Source organism: Lissotriton helveticus, chromosome 2_1, assembly GCF_964261635.1.
Source record: "Lissotriton helveticus chromosome 2_1, aLisHel1.1, whole genome shotgun sequence".
NCBI classification, from domain to species: Eukaryota; Metazoa; Chordata; class Amphibia; order Caudata; family Salamandridae; genus Lissotriton; species Lissotriton helveticus.
In genome coordinates this window covers 444,731,641-444,752,249 of record NC_136059.1, presented here as the reverse complement: position 1 = coordinate 444,752,249, position 20,609 = coordinate 444,731,641, and the positions used below count along the sequence as shown (strand labels likewise).

General features: G+C 41.9%; 1 protein-coding gene across 5 annotated transcripts in view; it reads left to right on the top strand.

Moving 5' to 3' along the window:
- Nucleotides 1-20,609, top strand: part of ARL15 (ARF like GTPase 15) — a 1,581,679-nt gene that overhangs the window by 144,003 nt on the left and 1,417,067 nt on the right. For 3 of the 5 annotated variants that reach the window (XM_078675073.1, XM_078675071.1, XM_078675070.1), the window contains exon 2: nucleotides 7,699-7,755. The exons of the other annotated variants lie outside the window; for them this stretch is intronic. In XM_078675073.1, coding sequence (XP_078531199.1) covers nucleotides 7,699-7,755 — 57 coding nt within the window. The remainder of the gene's footprint in view (nucleotides 1-7,698; nucleotides 7,756-20,609) is intronic. 5 annotated transcript variants of the gene reach the window in all.

Below are 20,609 nucleotides of genomic sequence, written 5' to 3'. Positions count from 1 at the left end.
GTTTAGTTTTGGCTTTGCAAGCATTATGCTTAGAATGTTTAGACAGCAGCATGTGTTCTTTTTTCTGCTTGTTTTCTTTTCATGTATAGTGCATTTGTTGTTGAGTTTGTGTGTGTTTTGTTGCGGTTGGGTTAGAGGGTGAATGCAAGAATGAATCAGTGGATGGATGAATGGATCCGTGAGTGCAATGATGAATGACAGAATGCGTGTTTCATGACATGTGGTTTGCCTAAACCCATCAGTGGCACAAAAGGCACTCTCATTCATAAGCCAGACTTAATAGAATGTCTAATGCTTGTTCATATTATGTACTGTACAGATTGACCATTATATACCCCTAACATTTGAAGGAGCCAGTTGATATTACAATGACTGACAATATTTAGTTATCAAAGGATTTACTTAACCAGTTTTATAGAAAGCAGATATGTTGTCTGGTTGCCATTTCGTTGTGCTTTTTACAAGATTAAGTGTACAGAAGAAATGGTGTATTGGGAGTGGCAGATTCCAGGTGGTGGAACAGGCATTCATCAGGATTGTATGGCATTTCCAGTTTAACTGCAGAAGTAGGTGAACAGAGAATGTAGGTTGTTAGTGTTGTGCGATATGAAGTAGAGAGCACAGATCCTTCCCTGTATATTGCCTGTGTTGCAAGTCCGGGCATGTTAGCTTCACTGGATTGCAGGCACAGACTAAATATTTTAAATCAGATTCTTCTTTAAGAATGCAATTTTTCAGCTTCGTCCTCAGAGTTAGTTATTTAAGTGAATGAGCTCTAAAGACTGTTTGAAGGCCATTCATACCTCCTGGCCTTGAATGTTCATGTTCCTGGGGCGATATATTTGTCACCTCAGCATTTGTTGATGAATGGCATGTTCCGTTGTTGATTTAAGGGATCTAGTTGGAACATATTGGAGGTCAGCTTTTGGGGTAGTCCTGGTCTCTGTTCTTGAATGCCCTATGCATCATGTGTAGTATCTTGATGTTAGTGCTGAATACCACCAGGAGTCAGTGGAGTGTCTTGATGTATGCTTGAATTGGTGCTGTTGCAAGTAACTAGTTCTTAAGAGTCATGGAAAGAAAGAACATAAGGGGCCAAATTGGGGAACATCTGACCGCCCTCTCTCTGCATTGTAAAGTAGAAGATTGTCAGCAAAGACTACCGATAATATGGTAACGCACAAGAAGACCAGTGCAAAGCAAGCATGTCTTTTACAAAAGGTAAGCTAGAGCCAGTCAGGCCTGATGCGCCATGAACACAGTCTTAAATTGGGCTAATGCTGGCACTGGCAAGTAAGAAGTGGAAAGCATAAGTGTTTTGAACTACTACTTGAGCTCTCTGTGTATACATTTGCATTGTATCAAGTTAGCTTGATTGAGTCTTGCATTGACAACAGTTATCACAGCTGTCCTTCCACCCTTGTAAACCAGACAAGGAACAGTGCAGTTGAGCATTTCAGGGTTGAACAAACATACATAGGTCAGTTCGTTTTCTTGTGAACTAAGGGATTGATTAGTCCCTGTAATTGGTTTGTCACCTCTTTGACCAGAACTGGGCAAAAGGATGAGCAGTCCAACATACTTTTTCCATATCCTGTCCTTCAACATGCACGTCACACCATAAAATCCTTAAATACCTTCACCTCAGTCCTTGAGTGTTTTTGACTCAGCAGTTTGCAGCATAAAATGTATCAGTCGAAGACACAAAATCTAAGGAAGGAATGACGGGAAAGAAATAAGTCCTAATAGGCCTACACTGTTCAAGAACCCTTCATTTCTTATCGCTGGAATTCCTCTCCTGCTCTTTTTCAATCTAAGCCTCTCAAAGAACCATTTTGCACCTGAAATACAGACCACTGAAAAATTACAACTCTTCCATCTAGGAAATCACTGACTTTGTAATCAATACTTCTATCAACCACACCAGAATCTGCTCATTACCACAAGTACCAAACGTGACTTAAGGATAAGCCTATTTGCTGTTTAAAGTCAAACATAGAAACGATATCAGATATTATCAAAGATCATTGTGTAAGCTAAGCATACTGGATTAGGATTTACAGTTACTCTACACTCTAAGTAAGACCCTTACTTTCCAGAAGTGGTAGTATAAGTGGATGGAGTACTAAGGTAAAAGCTAGGTCTTCAAATAATTGTATGACCTGCACATATAAATGTGATTGTGGAGATATTTCCTGTTGTCAAGTGTTCACAGTAATATCTTCATTGCCAGTTATGTCATTTGAGATATAATCAACAGTGTAAACTTTATCTTCAGCCCTGCGCAGTGACAGTTGGAGGCAGGGTCTGGCCTCTGCTCTATGAGAATGAGAGATAGCTACCAACTTGAATTGGGTAAATCAACACAACAGTGCATGAGAACTGTTGCCAGCTTTGATCAGGAGAATGCTGATCAAAGGAAGGGTGCTGATGTTACTGCTGACATGTGTCTCACAGACTCCACAAACATTCGACAAACTTCTGGTTGCTATAAGTACCACAGAGCTGCTGAGCACCATGTAATGTCTACTCCTGCACTGACTGATAAGCATCCTCCAGGCAAACCACACTGAAACTCCACTGACGATCAATATGCCCCAAAACATGACGATCAGAGGTTATGGGACAGATACAGTAAGTGCTGACAGATGGAGAACTGAGATAGAACCATCGAATTTGTTGATGACTTCCTCATTGCAGACAAGGACGACTGTTGCCTTTTCATAGTACATGCCCTTTATGTATTCAGCCTTTGACACTGTTTAACATTGAGACTTCATCAAAGCCCTGTCAGCAATCATGGATTCAACTACACCCCACTAAACTGGTTCTTATCCTACCTATCTGATCAAGAGCAGCAAAGTCTAGATGGGCCGAATCAATTTCAAGTGAATTCCTGTGAATTGCTGAGTCTCTATGATCTTAAAAGTATACGTGGAACGGCCCGAGGTTTACTTCCTAGTAATCGAGTACAGCATGGCTAACATGCTAAACTTTACCTAGAAGTCTAGCCAATAAAGAGCATTGATTGCCTCACAGATAGCAAGTGACTACTTGAAGCAGGAAAATATGTAATCCATCCTTCTTGCCAACCACACCTGACAAACCCAACTTCAGGACTGCATCTCCTATGTGAAACTAGGCAAAGTCCAAGACACAACTCACTGCAAATAAAACCCCATTAACTCCTAGTTCTCGCTCAAACCACCAGATCACCATAAAAAACAAACAAGTAGGCACCAATTTAAATTCTTGTGCAAATTCAAGTCATACTTGCCTGAAGTAGACTAAATAATTTTAGTTCAACCATTATTACACCAGTACCCTAGCAATGGGTTCCTGACATCATCCTGAGTCTATTGAAGAGTGTTCTCTGGCCCACTGCACATCTTATTAAGGGGCTAAAAATATGTTTACGTCTATCTAATCTGAGTCTATATACATGACCTCTCCCCAAAGCTAGCATCAGCGTCAAGACCTCTACCATTACAAACAAAGCAGGGGGGATTAACATGTTGCAGACAGATCACTAATAAGGTAAATAAATGCTTCTAGTAACAGATTAATGCACCAATATCACTCTATTATTGCACAACCAGATATACATGTGAAAGTGTCTCTCTACGGTTGCTGGAGAGTTGCTTTCACAAAACCAAATATACAGGAAAAACATGAACATTTTTGGAATAGGGCCAAGTGGCATACCAAGTTTAAAGCTTGTATCATATATTAACAGCTGAATCTGACATGTTGAAGGTACAGACTGAACATGCGACCCTCGCCTCAGTTATAGTTCAAAGTTCAATTAGAAACCTCATCTCAATAAGACTCCTGTTTCAGTCTAAAGCACTTTACAAAATGCCAAAGGCAAGGCAATAGATCAGGACGAGCCGGTTATTATGCATGCCATGTGTCACCTTAGGAGAGCACTGGGGGCTGTAGTCTGTGGAGAAGGAGGGGCGACAGAGGCATGGTCATTCCCTAAGAATTTCTCACTATACTGGTCATGCCATGTTAAGGGGGAGTCTGTCATCTCTTACTGTTTTCCTTTTTATGTGAGTGCTTCGTCTGTTAATGTCTTCCCCTTTGCATTGTGGTACTTGTATTGTTATGTTCTTCACAACCAGAAATACAAAAACACAAAGAAAGATGGTGTGGATGAGCTATTTATGAATGGTATTGATTGATAAAGTACATGAGTTTGACTTCCGCATTGAGGGCAGGCAACACCCCGTGGAATAGGGGCATGGTGGATGGTAGAGCTTCTGTTCAATCGGCAGACTGGGAGTGCATGTATTCTAAGCTTGGGCAGCTTTGTGCAGAAGAGGGGAAGGTGAATAAGAATATAACACTTTTGGGTACTCCTAGATCACTCCTTTTTCATGCCATCCTGCTAGCCAGGAGAGCAATTTGCAAAAGATGGATAGAATCCTTTCCTTCCTCCTTTTCAGACTGGCTGAACTCAGTTGTTGCGATTTCTAAGCTAGATTTAGCTAGATCTTGTAGTAAGAAGTTAGCATTTTGGGACTTGTTACAACTTAGTCTGGGCTCAGATATTTTTAGATTTTTTTTTCGGAGTCCTATAATTATGCTACCTTAACACTTTTGGGGCCATGTCGTTTTACTTCCAGTCTTACCCTCTGGAAGCTCTACGGCGGATGTCTCTTAGCTTCTGAAGCTTGGCGGAAGTGTTATCTCATTTGGTTCCTTCATTAGCCCAGAGTAAGTCCTGGTACCTGTAGGCGGGTCTCCACCACTAATTACCTACCTTTTCTCAGCTTGCTAAGCATGGTATAGACATCTTGGGTGCGAAGTGAAGTGAGATTGGTGGCGAATGAGGATAAAAATAAAAATTAATATATATATATATATATATATATATATATATATATATATATATATATATATATATATATATATATATATAAAATGTCTGCTTTTGCACTTGGGGAGTTTGGGAACTGGGGCAGCCGGCCACAGTGAGGCTTTCCCCCATGGGTATTTTGGGGAAGTGTAGCAGTCCGGCTACAGCTCAGGGGTTTGTGCGTCATTTGGAAGGCTACATTTGTAGCCCAAGTGGGGTATATAACCTGCCATTTTGAGGTGACATCCACCATTTTGTCTTGGTGACACGTTGACTGGTAGCTGGTTTGGTAGCATTTTTTGTCCCCTGCCTCAAGTACTCTTAATAAGTTTTGGGGGCTGTGAGGGCTGGGCTGGTTTTCATTGCTTACAGGTGTGCAAGGGAAGCTATGTTATAAGTAGGGCTCCCGGTTTTCCGTTTGTACGGATTTTTACATATAAATACAGACGGGAAACAAACTTTCCTTTATCTGTATTTATATATAAAAACGGGAAAATACTAGTGGGTTAAGAGGTGTCAGCCCGGGCTGAGACAGCTTCCCGGGCACACACAGAGCTGCCAGCCGCACTCGAGTACTTCACAGGTCTATAAAAGACCATTTACTTGTTGATGAGTCCTTGTTGTTCTTTCACCCCTTCTAAGAGGCCCTGCCAGAGTCACATTAGGAGCCTCTATACACACCATTGTTGCACACCAGCTTTCCCAGTGGGTCAGCGAATCCGTTTGAGACTGAACAAACGCAGCTCGCTCCGGGGAGTGTCTTTGAGGGAGGGCGTTAAATCCTGGGGCACCATGAACACCCTGATGGTTGCTGTGTGGAAAGCCTGAGACCACTGCGGTGGAGGATAGAGACTGCGTGACTTCAGGGGGGGGGAATACAGTAAAATGCCTGGACAATGTCTGAAACTCGCATTACTAGAACATGGCAGTGAGCCCGATAACTCTATTAACCACCATATAACACATGCAGCCTCTGCTTTAAATGTGCAGGAGGTACTCTCGGGTACTGAGAACCTACAGTTCTTTTATTTTCAAGGCAGAGTAACTGCACCCCTTTGCTTTGAAGCAATACTTTGTAAATGGGAGAGTCATTTCTCGGCTCCGGTCAGGTACTCTGGAATGGGAGTATCTGTACTTTTTTATTTCCAGTTTAAGCACTTTCTGTAGCCGAGAGGCCCCGTTTACCGTGTGAGTGAGTATGCCATTGGTTTTCTACAGATTAGCTTCTACTACCCTTTTTCACAGTTTTTTCTTTGTTGCGTCTGTTTTTCGTCTCCTACTTCAAGCACTCACTTAAAAAAACAAGCATTTGCAATGCAATCGGTCTCGCATTTACTTGAGTTTGAGCTATTGGCATTGTAAATGACAATGCCTTTTATTTATGTTTCTGTTTTTAAAACAGATAAATAAAAAGGATTGTCATTTACAATGCCAATAGCTTAAACTAGCGTAAATGCGAGACCTATTGCATTGCAAATCCTTGTTCTCTTCTGCACACACAAAACATCAATCCTCATAGTGATGACCAAGGACAGCTTTAGCGCTGGTGGGGCACAATTGGGTTGCAGGTGAAGGCAGTGTGAGTTTCTCTCAGTGGGGCAGTATGGTGTTCAGTGGGGGAGATGATGTGGCACTCTGCCGATGACAGAAAAGGCAAGGCTCTGAGACAAATGGCTTGTGATAGAATTTTTAAACATATTTGGGACATTCTGCAAATGGCAAAGTTTTCAGATGAATGTATAGTGTTGACCAATAACAACCGAGCGCATGTGTTCAATGTACCTTTAAATAAATGTGGAAAAATATTAGTCGTTCCGTCGGATTTTGCTTGTTGCAAAAATAAACGTGGATAAATACAGAAAAACTTTCCCAAAAATAAATATGGATAAACACAGACGTAAATGGCAAATAAATAAATACCATAAAACCGGGAGCCCTAGTTATAAGGTTGTCGCTTTCATTCAGGTGCACAGGTGGTTGGCTGAGGAGTTGCCATGATTTACAGAAGTTTATTGTTATCATACATAGAACCAGTTAATTCTGGTCACATCCTCATGCTAATTAGAACCTATCACTGCAGGAGCACCCCAGCACAGGAATACACTACCCATTGCCTGGCAGGGCGCACATAAACACCCTCCATCTGAATGGGTCATTATCAGTAGATTTTGGGTTGCACGTACCCGTACTTCAGGGCCTGAGCCCTGCTGCTTCTGGGAGTACCTGTACTCTCCGTGCCCAAAAACAAGTTCTGGTACTCGGGGAGAAAAAAAAGAGAAGTGCTGGTACTCAGTACCGGTGAGTACCGGCCCATTTAAAGCACTGTTGTAAGTGAGAGAAAAATGGTGCAGCAAGGAACAGCCTGTTTCATGAATGCATCGCCATATACCACTGCACTCCATTGTAGCCCCGTGCATATGTGTTTTTTTCCCCTGTCTATGAAAGCCCTAGGAGGGAGCAATACCTCTTTTTTTAGCCAGACCTAAAAACAAAAGTAACAAAGCATGGATACGAAATAATAAATACTATTCTGCTGTTCTGGTGTGTATTTATTATTGACACAGAAAACATTTTCATAAGACCTTCAGTTTAAATGAAGATTTTTTTTTTGTATTGTAAACATATACAGAACTAGATCAAACTAATGTTCAGTTAAAACCAGGTCAGCAAATGGAATGAACCGCTGTCATGTGATGTATTCAGTCTTTCACAGCCTGCATGATGACCAGGAGTAGTTTGTTTCAGAAAGCTATGTAGCGAGCGGTAATGAAGTGAAAGTGGGTTACCGGCTTGTACCTTTCCTGGTAACCTCCTTTTTTTCTTAATCTTTTTAGACTATGTCTGAATGTATCCAGATCTCATGTGCTGTTTGTAGAATTGGCATTTACACGGTAAGATATGCATAATGTATGCTGATTCCTATTAATTGTGGGCAGTTAAACCATATATAGTTTGCATGTGTGGAATGTATAGCCGTAGTAAAAGTCCTGTGACGTACTTTTTGTGTTTCATGTGAATTTTCCATATTTGCATCCTACAATGGAATGTTTCACATTTTAACCGGTCAACGTGTAGAAACTTGCTTATGAAAAAGGTTTAAGGCTGTTTTTCACACATCTTTCTCATGTTCAAGATTAACACAGGCCAAGCAAGATGCAGTGCAGAGTTTCTTAATTCACGAACATGCATCCGTTACCACCTAGCTTGTGAGTTAAAAAAAATCATTTACTCCTTTAAACAGAACTGTTATTTTAATTTTTTTGCACAAATTATCTGTTTTTGTGGGAAAAACTAGCATTTATTTTTTGTAGTCTAAAAAAAAGCACACGGTCCTGGGGACAAATGAGCGATGAGACTGAGTGTGCGCGAAGAATGGTTGGTAGAGGCTGAGGGGAAATGGAGGACCTTTGTATCTCTTAATGTCAGTTCTAGAGCAGACGTTTGTGGGAAAGTTGTCTCGAAGTTGGGGCTGGAGATTCCCACAGCAACTCCTCTTGATTCATCTAGTCTAGAGAGACAATATGTCAACAGGATGAAAGGGCTTCTTTGAAAGTATGTTTGATTTAAGAAGTGAAGGGTGCTTTCTAGTAGGACTTTAGCCGTTTTATCCTAAGATGCCTAGCTCAATGGTGAATTGATGCCCCATTATGGTATAATTGGCAATGCTGGTAACTTTTTATCAGGGTCTGTTAAATGTTGTATATGACTGCTGCGAGGATCTTGTTTCAGTGGCTTGGTGCAGGCTGGGATATTGTGGCGCATATGATGTTAAAAGGATGTCAAGAAATTGCCTAGTATGAGTTAAAAGTTGACGTTAAATGGATATGCTGAAGAATTTGAGAAATAGGCTTCTCATCGCCCTCATCCCAGCCACCGACGACATCAGGACCCTACTCGACAACGGGGAAACCACCGCCCTCATCCTCCTAGAAATCTCAGCCGCTTTTGATACAGTCTGCCATCGCACCCTAATAACCCGCCTCCACGACGCCGGGATCCAAGGCAAAGCCCTGGACTGGATCACCTCGTTCCTCTACGACAGAACCCAGCGAGTCCGCCTACCTCCCTTTCGCTCCGCGGCCACCGAGATAATCTGCGGCGTACCCCAAGGCTCATCGCTCAGCCCAACCCTCTTCAATATCTACATGAGCCCCCTCGCCACCATCGCACGCAAACACAACTTTAACATCATCTCATACGCCGACGACACCCAGCTGATACTCTCCCTCACCAAAGACCCAGCCAGCGCCAAACTCAACCTCCAGAAAGGAATGAAAAACGTCGCTGAATGGATGAAACTCTGCAGTCTGAAATTGAACTCGGACAAGATGGAGGTCCTCATCCTCGGACCATCCCCATCCGCCTGGGACGACTCCTGGTGGCCCACAAAACTGGGCATCGCACTGACACCCACTGACCACGCACGCAACCTGGGATTCATCCTTGACTTCTCTCACGATGACCAAGCAAGTCAACGCTATCTCATCTTCATGCTTCAACACCCTGCGCATGCTCCGTAAGATCTTCCGGTGGATCCCTACCGGAACTAGAAAGACAGTCACCCAGGCTCGACTAGACTACTGGAACGCTCTATACGCAGGAACCACAATCAAACTTCAGAAAAGACTCCAACGCATCCGCACGACTCATCTTCGACATCCCCCGCCACAGTCACATATCAGCCCACCTGAGAGACCTGCACTGGCTCCCCGTCAGCAAAAGTCTCACGTTCAGGCTCCTCACCGACGCACACAAAGCGCTTCACGACATAGGCCCCGAATACCTCAACAACCGCCTCACGTTCTACACTCCAACATGCAAACTTCGCTCCGCCAGCCTCGCCCTCGCCACCTTCCTACGGATCTGCAGAACCACCGCCGGAGGAAGATCATTCTCCTACCTGGCGGCCAAGACGTGGAACTCCCTCCGCGCCCACCTACGTCTGACCCAGGACCACCTCACATTCAGGAAACACCTCAAGACCTGGCTCTTTGAGCAGTAGCGGCACTCCCCCTCCCCCCCCCCCAGCGCCTTGAGACCCTCACGGGTGAGTAGTGCGCTCCACAAGTGTATTGATTGATTGATTAGGAACACCTAAAAGGGCAGTTCGGATGCTCGAATGCCAGAGGACTCTCAGGTTGCAATTGGATTGCTTTCATTCAGGTGTTTGGGAACTGTGGTTGAGTCGTAAGTAGGAGGTAATGAGCCCCTATGCACCCAGTCACCTATGTTCCTCAATAGGTCTGCAGATGCGCAGCATGACCGCGGATGTTCAATGTGTTAGGCTTATAATGGGAGATGAAATCCTAGTGACGCCAGGAAGTTCAGGCCCATTGTACGGTACTGCAAAAGTTATTTAGCACTTACGTTGAAGTGCTTGCCTATATGGGTAGCACGCTTCACTGTATAGGGTGTTTGATTGGAATTGTGCTATCTTTGTTTTGATTCTATTTGGGTAGTGTTTCCATGTCCTGTGTGATCACGACTGCGGCACTGTTATTATGTTCTAGGATGCAACACTTAGTGTGATGGATCAAGAAGTCAGAGACAGGTGCGCAGTTTGTTTTCCAGTAAGCTGCAAGCTTTGAGCTGTGTGCAGGTCTTCTTATGGTGTTGTTTATGAGCCTAGTCTCCTTAGCTGGTTACCCCACTGGGTTGTCCATTCGAAGATATTTTGTTTAGAGTTTATGGTCCTGAGCAGGCAATGATTTGATGGAGAAATGATGAAGAGATCTGCTAGGATAGACTTTAATATCATCCCATATCTGCTTGTCATTGTGAGATGTCAACAAGCAGTAATAGCTCGTCAGGGCATGCAGATGTAGACTACATTAAAATACTCCCTTGGCCAGCACCATATGACAGATATCTTCAGCTGGTCCGTGCCTGTTCTTTTGATGATTATGGCTTATTGCTGTGGACTGGGACGCTAGTGGGCAGAGGGCATGGCCCATGATAGTTTTGTCTTACGAGAGCTTAAAAGTATCGAGCACTTTAATGAAACTATTATGCAGCCTGTAAGCCCTACAATTGATTGTGTGATCAGTCGGTGTTATGGTATTAGTATTAGTGTGGGCCAGGATGGTTATATATTGTATTGCATGGTACTGTCTTGTAATTGCATTTATATAACACTTACTACCCATGACGAGGCATCTAAGCACTTTATGCTGGGCAGCACGCTAATCCAGAATCAAAGGTCAAAGTATTTTTTCTCACTGATTATTGATGGTTAGTCTTGTGGTCTTAAGAAAACCATTCCATACATTTACTCTAGTTTCTATGTGGTAGATTAAATTGATAGGAGTTCTGTCATCTTTAGTGGGAGAAGAGGTAAGTGAATGTATGCGCGTTTGGTGGTCCTAATAGATGAGCAACATGAGGTTAGTTACTGTCTGGTTGCAGGGCATGACTTTTAAAGGATAGGTTGTGATATTTGAAATGAGGAATGGGCAATGTGAAGAAATACAATAATAGAGAATATAAAGAATGTTTTTTTGTAGTGGCATGCACTTTGAGGATGCAAAACATTAGGCGAGGCAGTACTAGATTAAGTACGTTTTGGTAAGCACTAATACCGGGCAAATATTCTCTCCCCTGAGAGGCTACCCCTTCAGCAAGAACAGCTGATCAGCTCCAGGGCTGGAGCCGTAAAGTATTGGCTGGCCCTATATATAGAGAAATCTGAAGAGATTCGACCTGCACTCAAAGGTAGCAGTAACTCCATGATAGTTGAAATGTGAGAGAGTATAGGGGCAATGTAAGTGAACATCGAAGAGTAACTTATACAAATGCTGAAGCCGATGCCTTTTGATGTTAACTCTTAAAGTTTGGCTAGAAGTATTATTTTCAAAAGCGTAGTGGGAGCTAATTTGGATGCCCATGGTTATGGAATGGCATAAAATGTGGGTGAGTAAAAGTGTATTGCCTACATTCCTATTCCCACACAGTGGAGACTCAAGCAAAGAATTGAGGAGGATGCAGGGCTATTTTTAGCAATTCCATTTACTTAGTTAGCAAGGGCTGCTGAATAGTGTCTTCTTGAACACTGGTATTTGGCAGATGCTAGGGTGAGGGGTTGGACTACAGTTTCAGTTGTTCAGGTGAGGACGTTTCTATGCTGGGCTTGTCCTTTGTCTGTCACTAATTGCTTCTTTAGAAAGGTTAATGACTGGCAGGGCCAAAAATGTCACGCTTCACTGTGTCCACATTGTGAGTACTCCTGCTTGGAGCCAGCACTGCCTGCTGTGAGAAGCATCCGTTTTACGCAGAGGCAGGGTGCTTGAGGACAGTTGAAAGGAACCAAACGGGTTCCACAACCTCTCAGTGAAACAGCACTGTATGGGGCAGCAGGTTATGCATATGCTGGAGAGAGCTGTGTATCACCTGACATGCTAATATTCTGGCAAATCTAACTGAACATTCCATCTGCGAGGGACTGCAAACGTCAGAAAGAGAGAACACCAGAAAGAAAACAACACCCGTGAGCGCCGATTCAGGGCACACAACCTCTTCTAATTTGACACCCAGACAGATTTGGCTCACCCAAAAAAGATTTCATCCTTCCTCTGTCCTTAAAATTTCCTGATAAACATGCTCTGCTATTTTTTATGTTAGTATAAAACTTAGAGCTCACTTGTAGTTGTATAGTCGCTAGAAAACTGAAACGTTTTATTCAAAAACCTTTTTAGTTCATTTATTTTAACCTCAATTTACAGAACAACCTACGTGTATGCATATACTCAGAGCTATTTGCTCTTTTGGGTCTTTTTAGAATGTTTACTTGTGCTTTTCCTTTATTTTGTAAACAAACTAGACACAGTAAAATGAGTATACAGGTCTGAATGTTTCACCTCTCAGGAAATCAAAAATGGCAAAAGGAATTGTTGCATATTAAGAGGAGACTATCAAAATGTGGCCTTTGTCACCAAAACAAACACACAAGCCATACTGTTCTTGTTAAGCTCCTTGTTAACACAAACATAGCGCGAGGTCATTGGGCTGTCTGCTGGATTGCTTATCTTCAGCCTGCCAGAGATATACAGAATTTACAAAAGTAGAGGGTCACTGTGTCCGCAGACACCTTCATCTCCCCTAACCCTTTTTAGGGTGGGCAGAGGGCGGGGCTGCTCACCTGGCACTGCTGTCCTTTTGTGCAGTGCAGCATTGGCACTGGTAGATGTTCTAGTAGTGAGTAAAGGTCTAGAAAATCGAGCCACATACCATCTTAGGCTCCTACCACATTTCTGCAGTGACTAATGATGAAGAGAAAAGGAAATAATGATGAACAGACATAGTAACAATGTAAGACGTTTAAATTCGAAACATGGGACAGCACCCCTCCATTCCTCCACCATATTGAGTCTAGTTGATCTGGTGGCTGGCATCTGTGCAATATTAATAGAGATGTGACGGTCACTGTGTAAACTACATTAATTGTATTGAATCAAGAGGTGTTTGCTGAAAAGGTTCTTATACATGTATATTGAATGAGACCTTGGTGAACTATTGTTGCACAGACTAATGATTACCCAGGTTCCTTTTGTATATTGGGATGCCTTTGTTTTAGATGCCAGCCCCAGGTTGCAGCATCAAGATTCACCATACGCCGATGAAACAACTGTACCTGGAAGTTTACTCTGCTTCAGACATCCAATGCCTCAAGCACTGTCTGCCCATGATCCAGACCTAGATGTCCAACCCAACCAAGTCACAATTCCTGTTGTTTTCAAGAACAACATATAGGAAACAGTACAAACCTGGGTCAATGACATTCACCTTGACTGCTTTGAATACCAACTTTCACTGAATGCAAAGTTAAGTGGTTTTACCCTAAATACCAAACTCCCCTTATGGAATACAAAGGCCAGTAAAACTAAAATGGCCTGGTACCAGCTGTGTCTTCCAAAGAGAGAGAAACTGTTTCTTCCAGAAATCAACTTGAGAACTTCTGTTCAAGCCTTCGCACTCTTGCATCTGGGTGGTAATAAAGTCCTGATCCGTGGCCGCCCAGATTCCACACTTGCACCCGTTAGGGCATCCTACACATCATGATGCATAGCTTAGCTGGAAAGAGGGCAAGAATCAACGTTTGGGAAATGTGGTGTCTAGCATTTATGGCTGATGTGGTGTGATCTCTTTACCGGTCCTTCTAGCAGACTCCTCTTTATTCCATGTGTTTGTTAGGTCCTTATCATTATATTGGGGTGGTGTCTAGCTTTGTATTTCTGTATTGGGCATGTCTTCTAACTAGATCTTTGTCATTGTGAGCTTATATACCTGAGTTGTCCACTATTAGTCCAAAACGTAGTGTTCCATACCAGTGACCTAGAAGTTCACATTATGATACTGAGTGTGTCCAGTAAAAGGCCTATTTTCTACCCAAAGGCCTCATGTTGTTTAACAAGAATCACAGTTGCCAATATTACTAAACAGCTTATGCAGGGAAAAATGCATGTTTAACTGCTGGTCGAAATGCATTGCTGTCAGTGATAGATTTTATTTTGAAGGAAAGATAATTCCACAGCTTTTAGGATTCATAACAAAGGTCTACTGCCCGGTTGTACTAAGTGTTTTAACAGTCCCACACACAAGTTCGGGGTTTGCAACTGTTAAAATGTCCTCATTTTGATTCCGGATTCTACTTTTATGCTTTATTATCCGCATTTTAATTTTGCGCCTCGTACACCAAACCGCAGGGGCATTTGATGGCATAGATAACTTTCTCCGTGTTACAATCAGATGTGTGTTGTAGTTTCAACTGACTGCTTGCCTGTATGTGGATGCTTGAACACATTACCCAAAATTACATTACTGCATTGGCCACAATTATGCCATTTTCTCATGCCTTTATGGGTCGTTGTTGCAACAGTGATTCTTGTATATTTGAAACATGCATTGCAATTAAGTGCATAACAGTTTCCTGTTTGAACAATGTTAATTGATTACATACATTGCTTGTGTTAAGCAAGATACACTAAGGCATGATAAATTGACATGCCGTCGAGCAATTGACTCTTTTTTGATTACTATGATGAATTCACTGAGACCGCATTCGTTTTCTAGCGCAGTGCTCCACTTAGGTTGTGGTTTTCCACAGCCCTCTTTTGTTTAATACATAGAGAGACTGGTGGGTCATATCTCTCCTTTCAAGTGGTAGCAACCATATGAGGTTAAAATTGATTAACGTTTTGATACACTAAGGTTTATAGTCAGAAAAACAAGGTGTGCAGGGTCACTTTCCACTTGTGTAGTCTGCTGACACTAGCAGGCCATCATCCCTTTTATGGCCTCCAATCTGAGTGAGTCTCAATTGGCAGCATACCTCATTAATATTCATGAGGAAGGTTGGATTGCCACTCACTCTGAATCAGTTTTGTTGTCAACCAGCCTATTTGTACATAGGTTGTTTTGCAAGAATACTAGTCTCAATGTGGCCCAAAATTCCATACAGGTTTCTTGCATTTTGTGGATTTTACGCACTATCAGGGTGTTATCTAAATTGTGATTGTGAAAAAATTACATTTCTATAGAAGGCCAGTACTATTTGTGACATGACTTATGATGTAGAGTTCGTTTAACTACACCTTGCAGCAATTACGACAGATGGGCGGCTGCTGTTGCATGCACCAAACAAAACGAAACAGGATACATGCTTTAAGATTCTATACGAGTGTCACATTGTGTCAGTGTACTAGAAAATTGCCTAAACAAGTGGCCTCATTTCCTGGTATAATGCTATGAAATCTAAGACAGTGGAAGATTCACTTAACTGTGTAGAGGTGTGAACAGGGTCTAAATCACATCCAGTATCGAGAGATACTGGAGTTGGGGGGCCAGTGGGTGTCCATTATAACACCAAACATTTAACTTCGCTTTGTGGCAAAGTCCATAAATTTGGATGCCATGATCTTGTTGCGCGCCCCACAACCAGGATTTCCTTCATCATCAGGTTATGTTTGAGGCAGTGAAGCCTACCCAGTAGACAATTGATGAAACAAATGCTCATGCAGTTAATCTAAGTAGTACTCATTTACATATTGTGTTTTTTAGCCTAGATCACCCGAAAGTTGGACATCTCCATTGTTTACAGTAATTATCCAAAATTTTCAGTCACCTCTTTTCCTCCAGACTTATTTCAAACACTTCGTGGTGGTAACAATTTACAACTGACTACTCGACAAAATGCAATTTTTTGCGAATCTCAGATTTTTCCCCTCATGACTTCAGTAATCGTTTTCTTCTACCTTCATTGTGATATGAGCTGTATACCCTAGATGCACCAAAGTTTTCAGAAAGAGGTTCTGAAAACCTTTTTTGTGGCTTGCTTATGTGTCACTCGTGGAACGTGATTGAATAAGACCGTTATAGATAAATATCTTTGTCACTGATATTTTGTATTACTTGGGAGTACAGTTAGAACATGAACTGAACATGTGGACCTCTAATTCACTAATAATTTTTTGTGCCCTAATAAGTTATTTTCTGACTTTTTATTTATCTATTCTGTTTAATTTAAGATTGTTTGGAAGGATTGCTATTTCCAAAGAGAGGTATTACGCCTATTTCCGATGACTCATGTGAGTTTGCACATGCCTGAAGCTATTCTAAATTATAAGCTGTTTATTTATAAATTTAGAACATCCATACCAGCGTTTCTTAACCTGTGGTCCGGGGACACCTGGGAATCTGCGACGCCTACTCAGAGGGTCTGTGACTGTTTAGAAAATTAAATATTATTAAAAGAATAATAAAGTGTATATAAATAAATGGGCAAAATTTAAATTGAAAAAATTTAAACATTCTGTAAGTGTGAAAGAATTTGAAATTGGAGGCTAAAAACTGGCATCCTCAGATTGATTCATGGTAGCAGTGCAAATGCATCTAACAAAATACAGTATAGGCAAAATAATTGAATTCAGAAAAACTACAATCTTCCCATACAAATATATATATATATATATTTAATAATTTGTAAATTAAGTAACTTTATTCATCATTTGTGTATTTGATGAATGCTATTCAAATCCTCAAAATTGCTAATCACTCATTTGGGGTCCCCAGATTTCAATAATGATTCAATGGAGGTCCCCTGGTTCCAGTAATGATTAAGTGGGAGTCCATAGAAGAACCCCAATTTTTTTTATTTTTTTATGGGATATTTACGTTCTCTTCATGAGAAAATTAAAGAAAATACGCCTTTGACTGTATTTGTTTGCCTTTGAGAAGGTGTTGTGGCTCATATACCTGTTCCTGTGGTGAGGTAATTTGTTCTAAACTGATTGATATGTGGTTTGAAGTGAATTTCTTTGCTAGTTATGCATATACTGAATGTACAATCATGCGTTTAAGAAGTTAAATTTGCATGAAAGATTCTCTTTGTTTTTGCAATGCTTAAAATATTTAAATAAACGTTTGTATAACCCCTTGTGTGCTCATGATGAGACCAGGCCGTCATAAGTCACAGTTGAGCTGTGCTCATGACGGCCTTGTGTTGTCATAACTGCGCCGCTCCGCCCACGCGTGGTTAATTCCCCGGCCCTGACCTATCTACAAATGTTACCCACGGAATGTATCTGTTTTTTTATTGTTGTTTTTTTAAAAGATGCACATAAAAAAGAATAATAATGGGCAACTAACATTATTATTGTTTGTGGAAGTTGTATATGTACTTTCATGGTTCATGTGTAACCGAAATAAAGTTTATGAGGTCAATGCTTTCATGCTTGTTGGAGAATGTCATGATGATATTTGTTGCAGACTCTGCTCTTGCCACTTGCAACTTATTTAAATAATGTTTGTAATCAGTTTACATGTGATGTGATCCCAGTAGGGTGGAATGTTTTGATGTGTCAGCAGTGTAGCTATCATTAATTTAGCAGCAACAGAAGCGCATTGACCCAGAGATGTGAGGGGCTCTTTGTACCCCAATTATGTTTCTACTCAACCAGCTGAAAGGGACCAATTTTTGTGCTTTTATTGATTGGGTCCTATGAATTCCTTGCTGCATAACTGAGCATATTTTACAGTAGTTAGTTTTCGGAAACATTTTAACTCTTGCCGGTCCAGATGCAGGGGTCATCTATAATTTTGCTAATCACGTAGGGGCAGATTTATGTCGGACTTGTGCCACGTTTACGCCGCCGTTGCGTCACGCAACGGCGGCATAAACGTGGCGCATCCCTGCGACCCATTTACAACGTGACGCATCTAGGCAGATGCGTCACGTAGTAAAGCCCTGCACCACATGTGGGCATTCCGGCGCAGGGTGGGCGTTCCGGGGCAGGTGCGCCTCGCAAAAGTGCCTGCGTGAACTCTACAAGATTTCACGCAGGCACTTTTAGGCCAATGCTGCTCCAAAACCCTGCGCCTGCTTGAAGCAGGCGTAAGGTTTGACGCAGCATTGGACAGATAGGGCCCCCCAGAGCATTGCTGGAGCTGCGTCACGCTTGCGACGCAACTCCAGCAATGCGCCGCCTTTGCGTCACGCATCTGTGCCGTTTTTGCCCCATGGTGCGCTGCATTGTAAATGCGGCACACCATGGGTGGCGGAGCTGCGGCGCACAATAACTGGCGCATCCCTGGGGATGCGCCAGTTATTGTAAATCTGCCCCGGAATCCTTAGTGTGATAATCAGCCTGGCGTTTACTGTTGTTGTTTCCGCTTGAATAAATCAGTGTTCCACAGCAGAGGAGTACCGTTTTCCATTTTCTGGACTGTTTAGGCATACATGACTGGTCTCTCAGCCCGCTCCTGGTACAGATATCTCCAGGGTGGACAGAACTGTGAGTACTTTGTATTATCGAAAAAGCACTACTGTTTATAAAACACGGACATTGGCCAGTGCAAGTTAAGCTAATGCCCATTACGTACAACTGGTGCATTCCTCTGTTTTTGTTTTTTAAACTGTAGTGTTTTTCAATGAATTTCTAAGGATTTTTTAACGTAAGTTAAAATATTACTACCATTCTCAAGTACCACTTTAACCTTTGGTTTTTACAGTGAATTCCATTTTATTTAACGTAAAGTAATATTGTATGACAAGTTTGCGGCCAAGCCCTTTCCATGCATGGCTTTCAACTCCCTTAAAGCAACAGACCGTCGCCCCTCATTTTTAAAAATGTTTTTTCCCAGGGGACTCATGGGGGGGGGGGGGGGGGTGTTTAATCTTGCAGGACAACAGCAGGATCGCGGCAAGGTAACCCTGCCCCCTACCATCTTATTTTTTTTTTACTGAGCCCCCATGTCCTGTGATGGCGGCAGCAGCATTTGCTTTCATGTTGCAGTTAGCTAATCAGATCGCTGCCTCCCGCGGGGCCATGAGTCTTGCAGGAGTGAGCCAGGTGACGGGGGGGGGGGAAAAAGCACTTGTGACCAATCAGATAACTCTATTTTTTTAATTTGCATCCTGTGGGGTCAGCTGTCAACATGTCTATAAATTCTGGTCATTCATTTCTCAAAAACTACTGAACAGATTTACACAAAATCACAAAAAGCACACTTTTTGGGTAAAGATGTAGCTTTCTGTCAAATTTCTGTTCTGCCATTTTGGCTATATAGTCGACTAATGTTTCCTATGGAAAATACATGGGGAAAAATATATTGGAACCCCCTCTTTTCACATTCTCTGCTTGATAGATCACCGAAGAACTTTCCGGGAAGAAGCGGAGGTGGAAGAATTGTTTTATTTTGCTAAGTTTCGTGAAGATTCATCAAACGGCGCGAAAGGTATTAGGAAAACTAAAAATGCTCTTTCCTTGGAAACTCTAACCCACATTTAAGTACACAGTGGCAATGACCACTGTGTAATTTATATATATTTATATGTATATATTCTTTTTATTATTATTTATTTGTTTGTGTTAAATTCTGGCTTGTGACAGAAGTCTGTTTGTAGCAGTGCTAACAGCAGAATGATCCAATCATTATTAACAAAAAAAGATCCCTTTCCTGAGAAATTCAGGGTACGTGATTAGGGCGTATCTGGAAACGCCTGAAGGTTGCTTCGGGGCCAATCTTTATCTGAAATCATTTTGCTTTCCATGAAGTCCTATGCATTTTAGTCAGGGGCTAGTTCCAGTCATATCAATGGACAGTGGCAATGTCTTTTAAAACCGGATTGTTTTATGTTTTTTTTTTATAAAGATATCAGACATATAAGGTTCTTCAAGTCAGGTGTCAATGGGTTGCAGGGCTGTGCTTCCAGGATTGAGTCATCAGGATTGCCTTGCTGAATCTCAAGTTATAATTCAGAGAATTGCAAGGGAATAAGCCCTGTGTGTATTTTAGGCCTATGCTCTCTCGTGCCAAACTAAATTGGGGTTTATTCTCTGCGCAATCCTGAGCCAGCAGATATGATTTATTCTGATGGGTTTTTTAAGTTGAAACAGCCTGGCTGCTTTTTTCTGTTGTCTCCGTAGCTTCTCATTCTAATTTTAATGTGCTCCTGCATAGGCGATGTTACAGAAGTCAGTCTCACTAGCATCAATACCATTGGTATTAGAATGCAATCTGTTAAATGGAGTATAGCTGTGACCTATTGGTTGTCAGCTGTAAGAATTTCAGTCTTGGGGCCACTCATACAAAGGTAGCGCTCCTTCATCTACACCATTACGAACTAATGGGGTAACCCATTAAACGTCAAAGGACCTGCGTATAGTGCAATAAGAACAAGAAGTGGTCCTAACGTTACTCCTTGGACAGGCCAAAGAGGTTGTGACTCTTATATTTTAATTAGCTGAGTCAC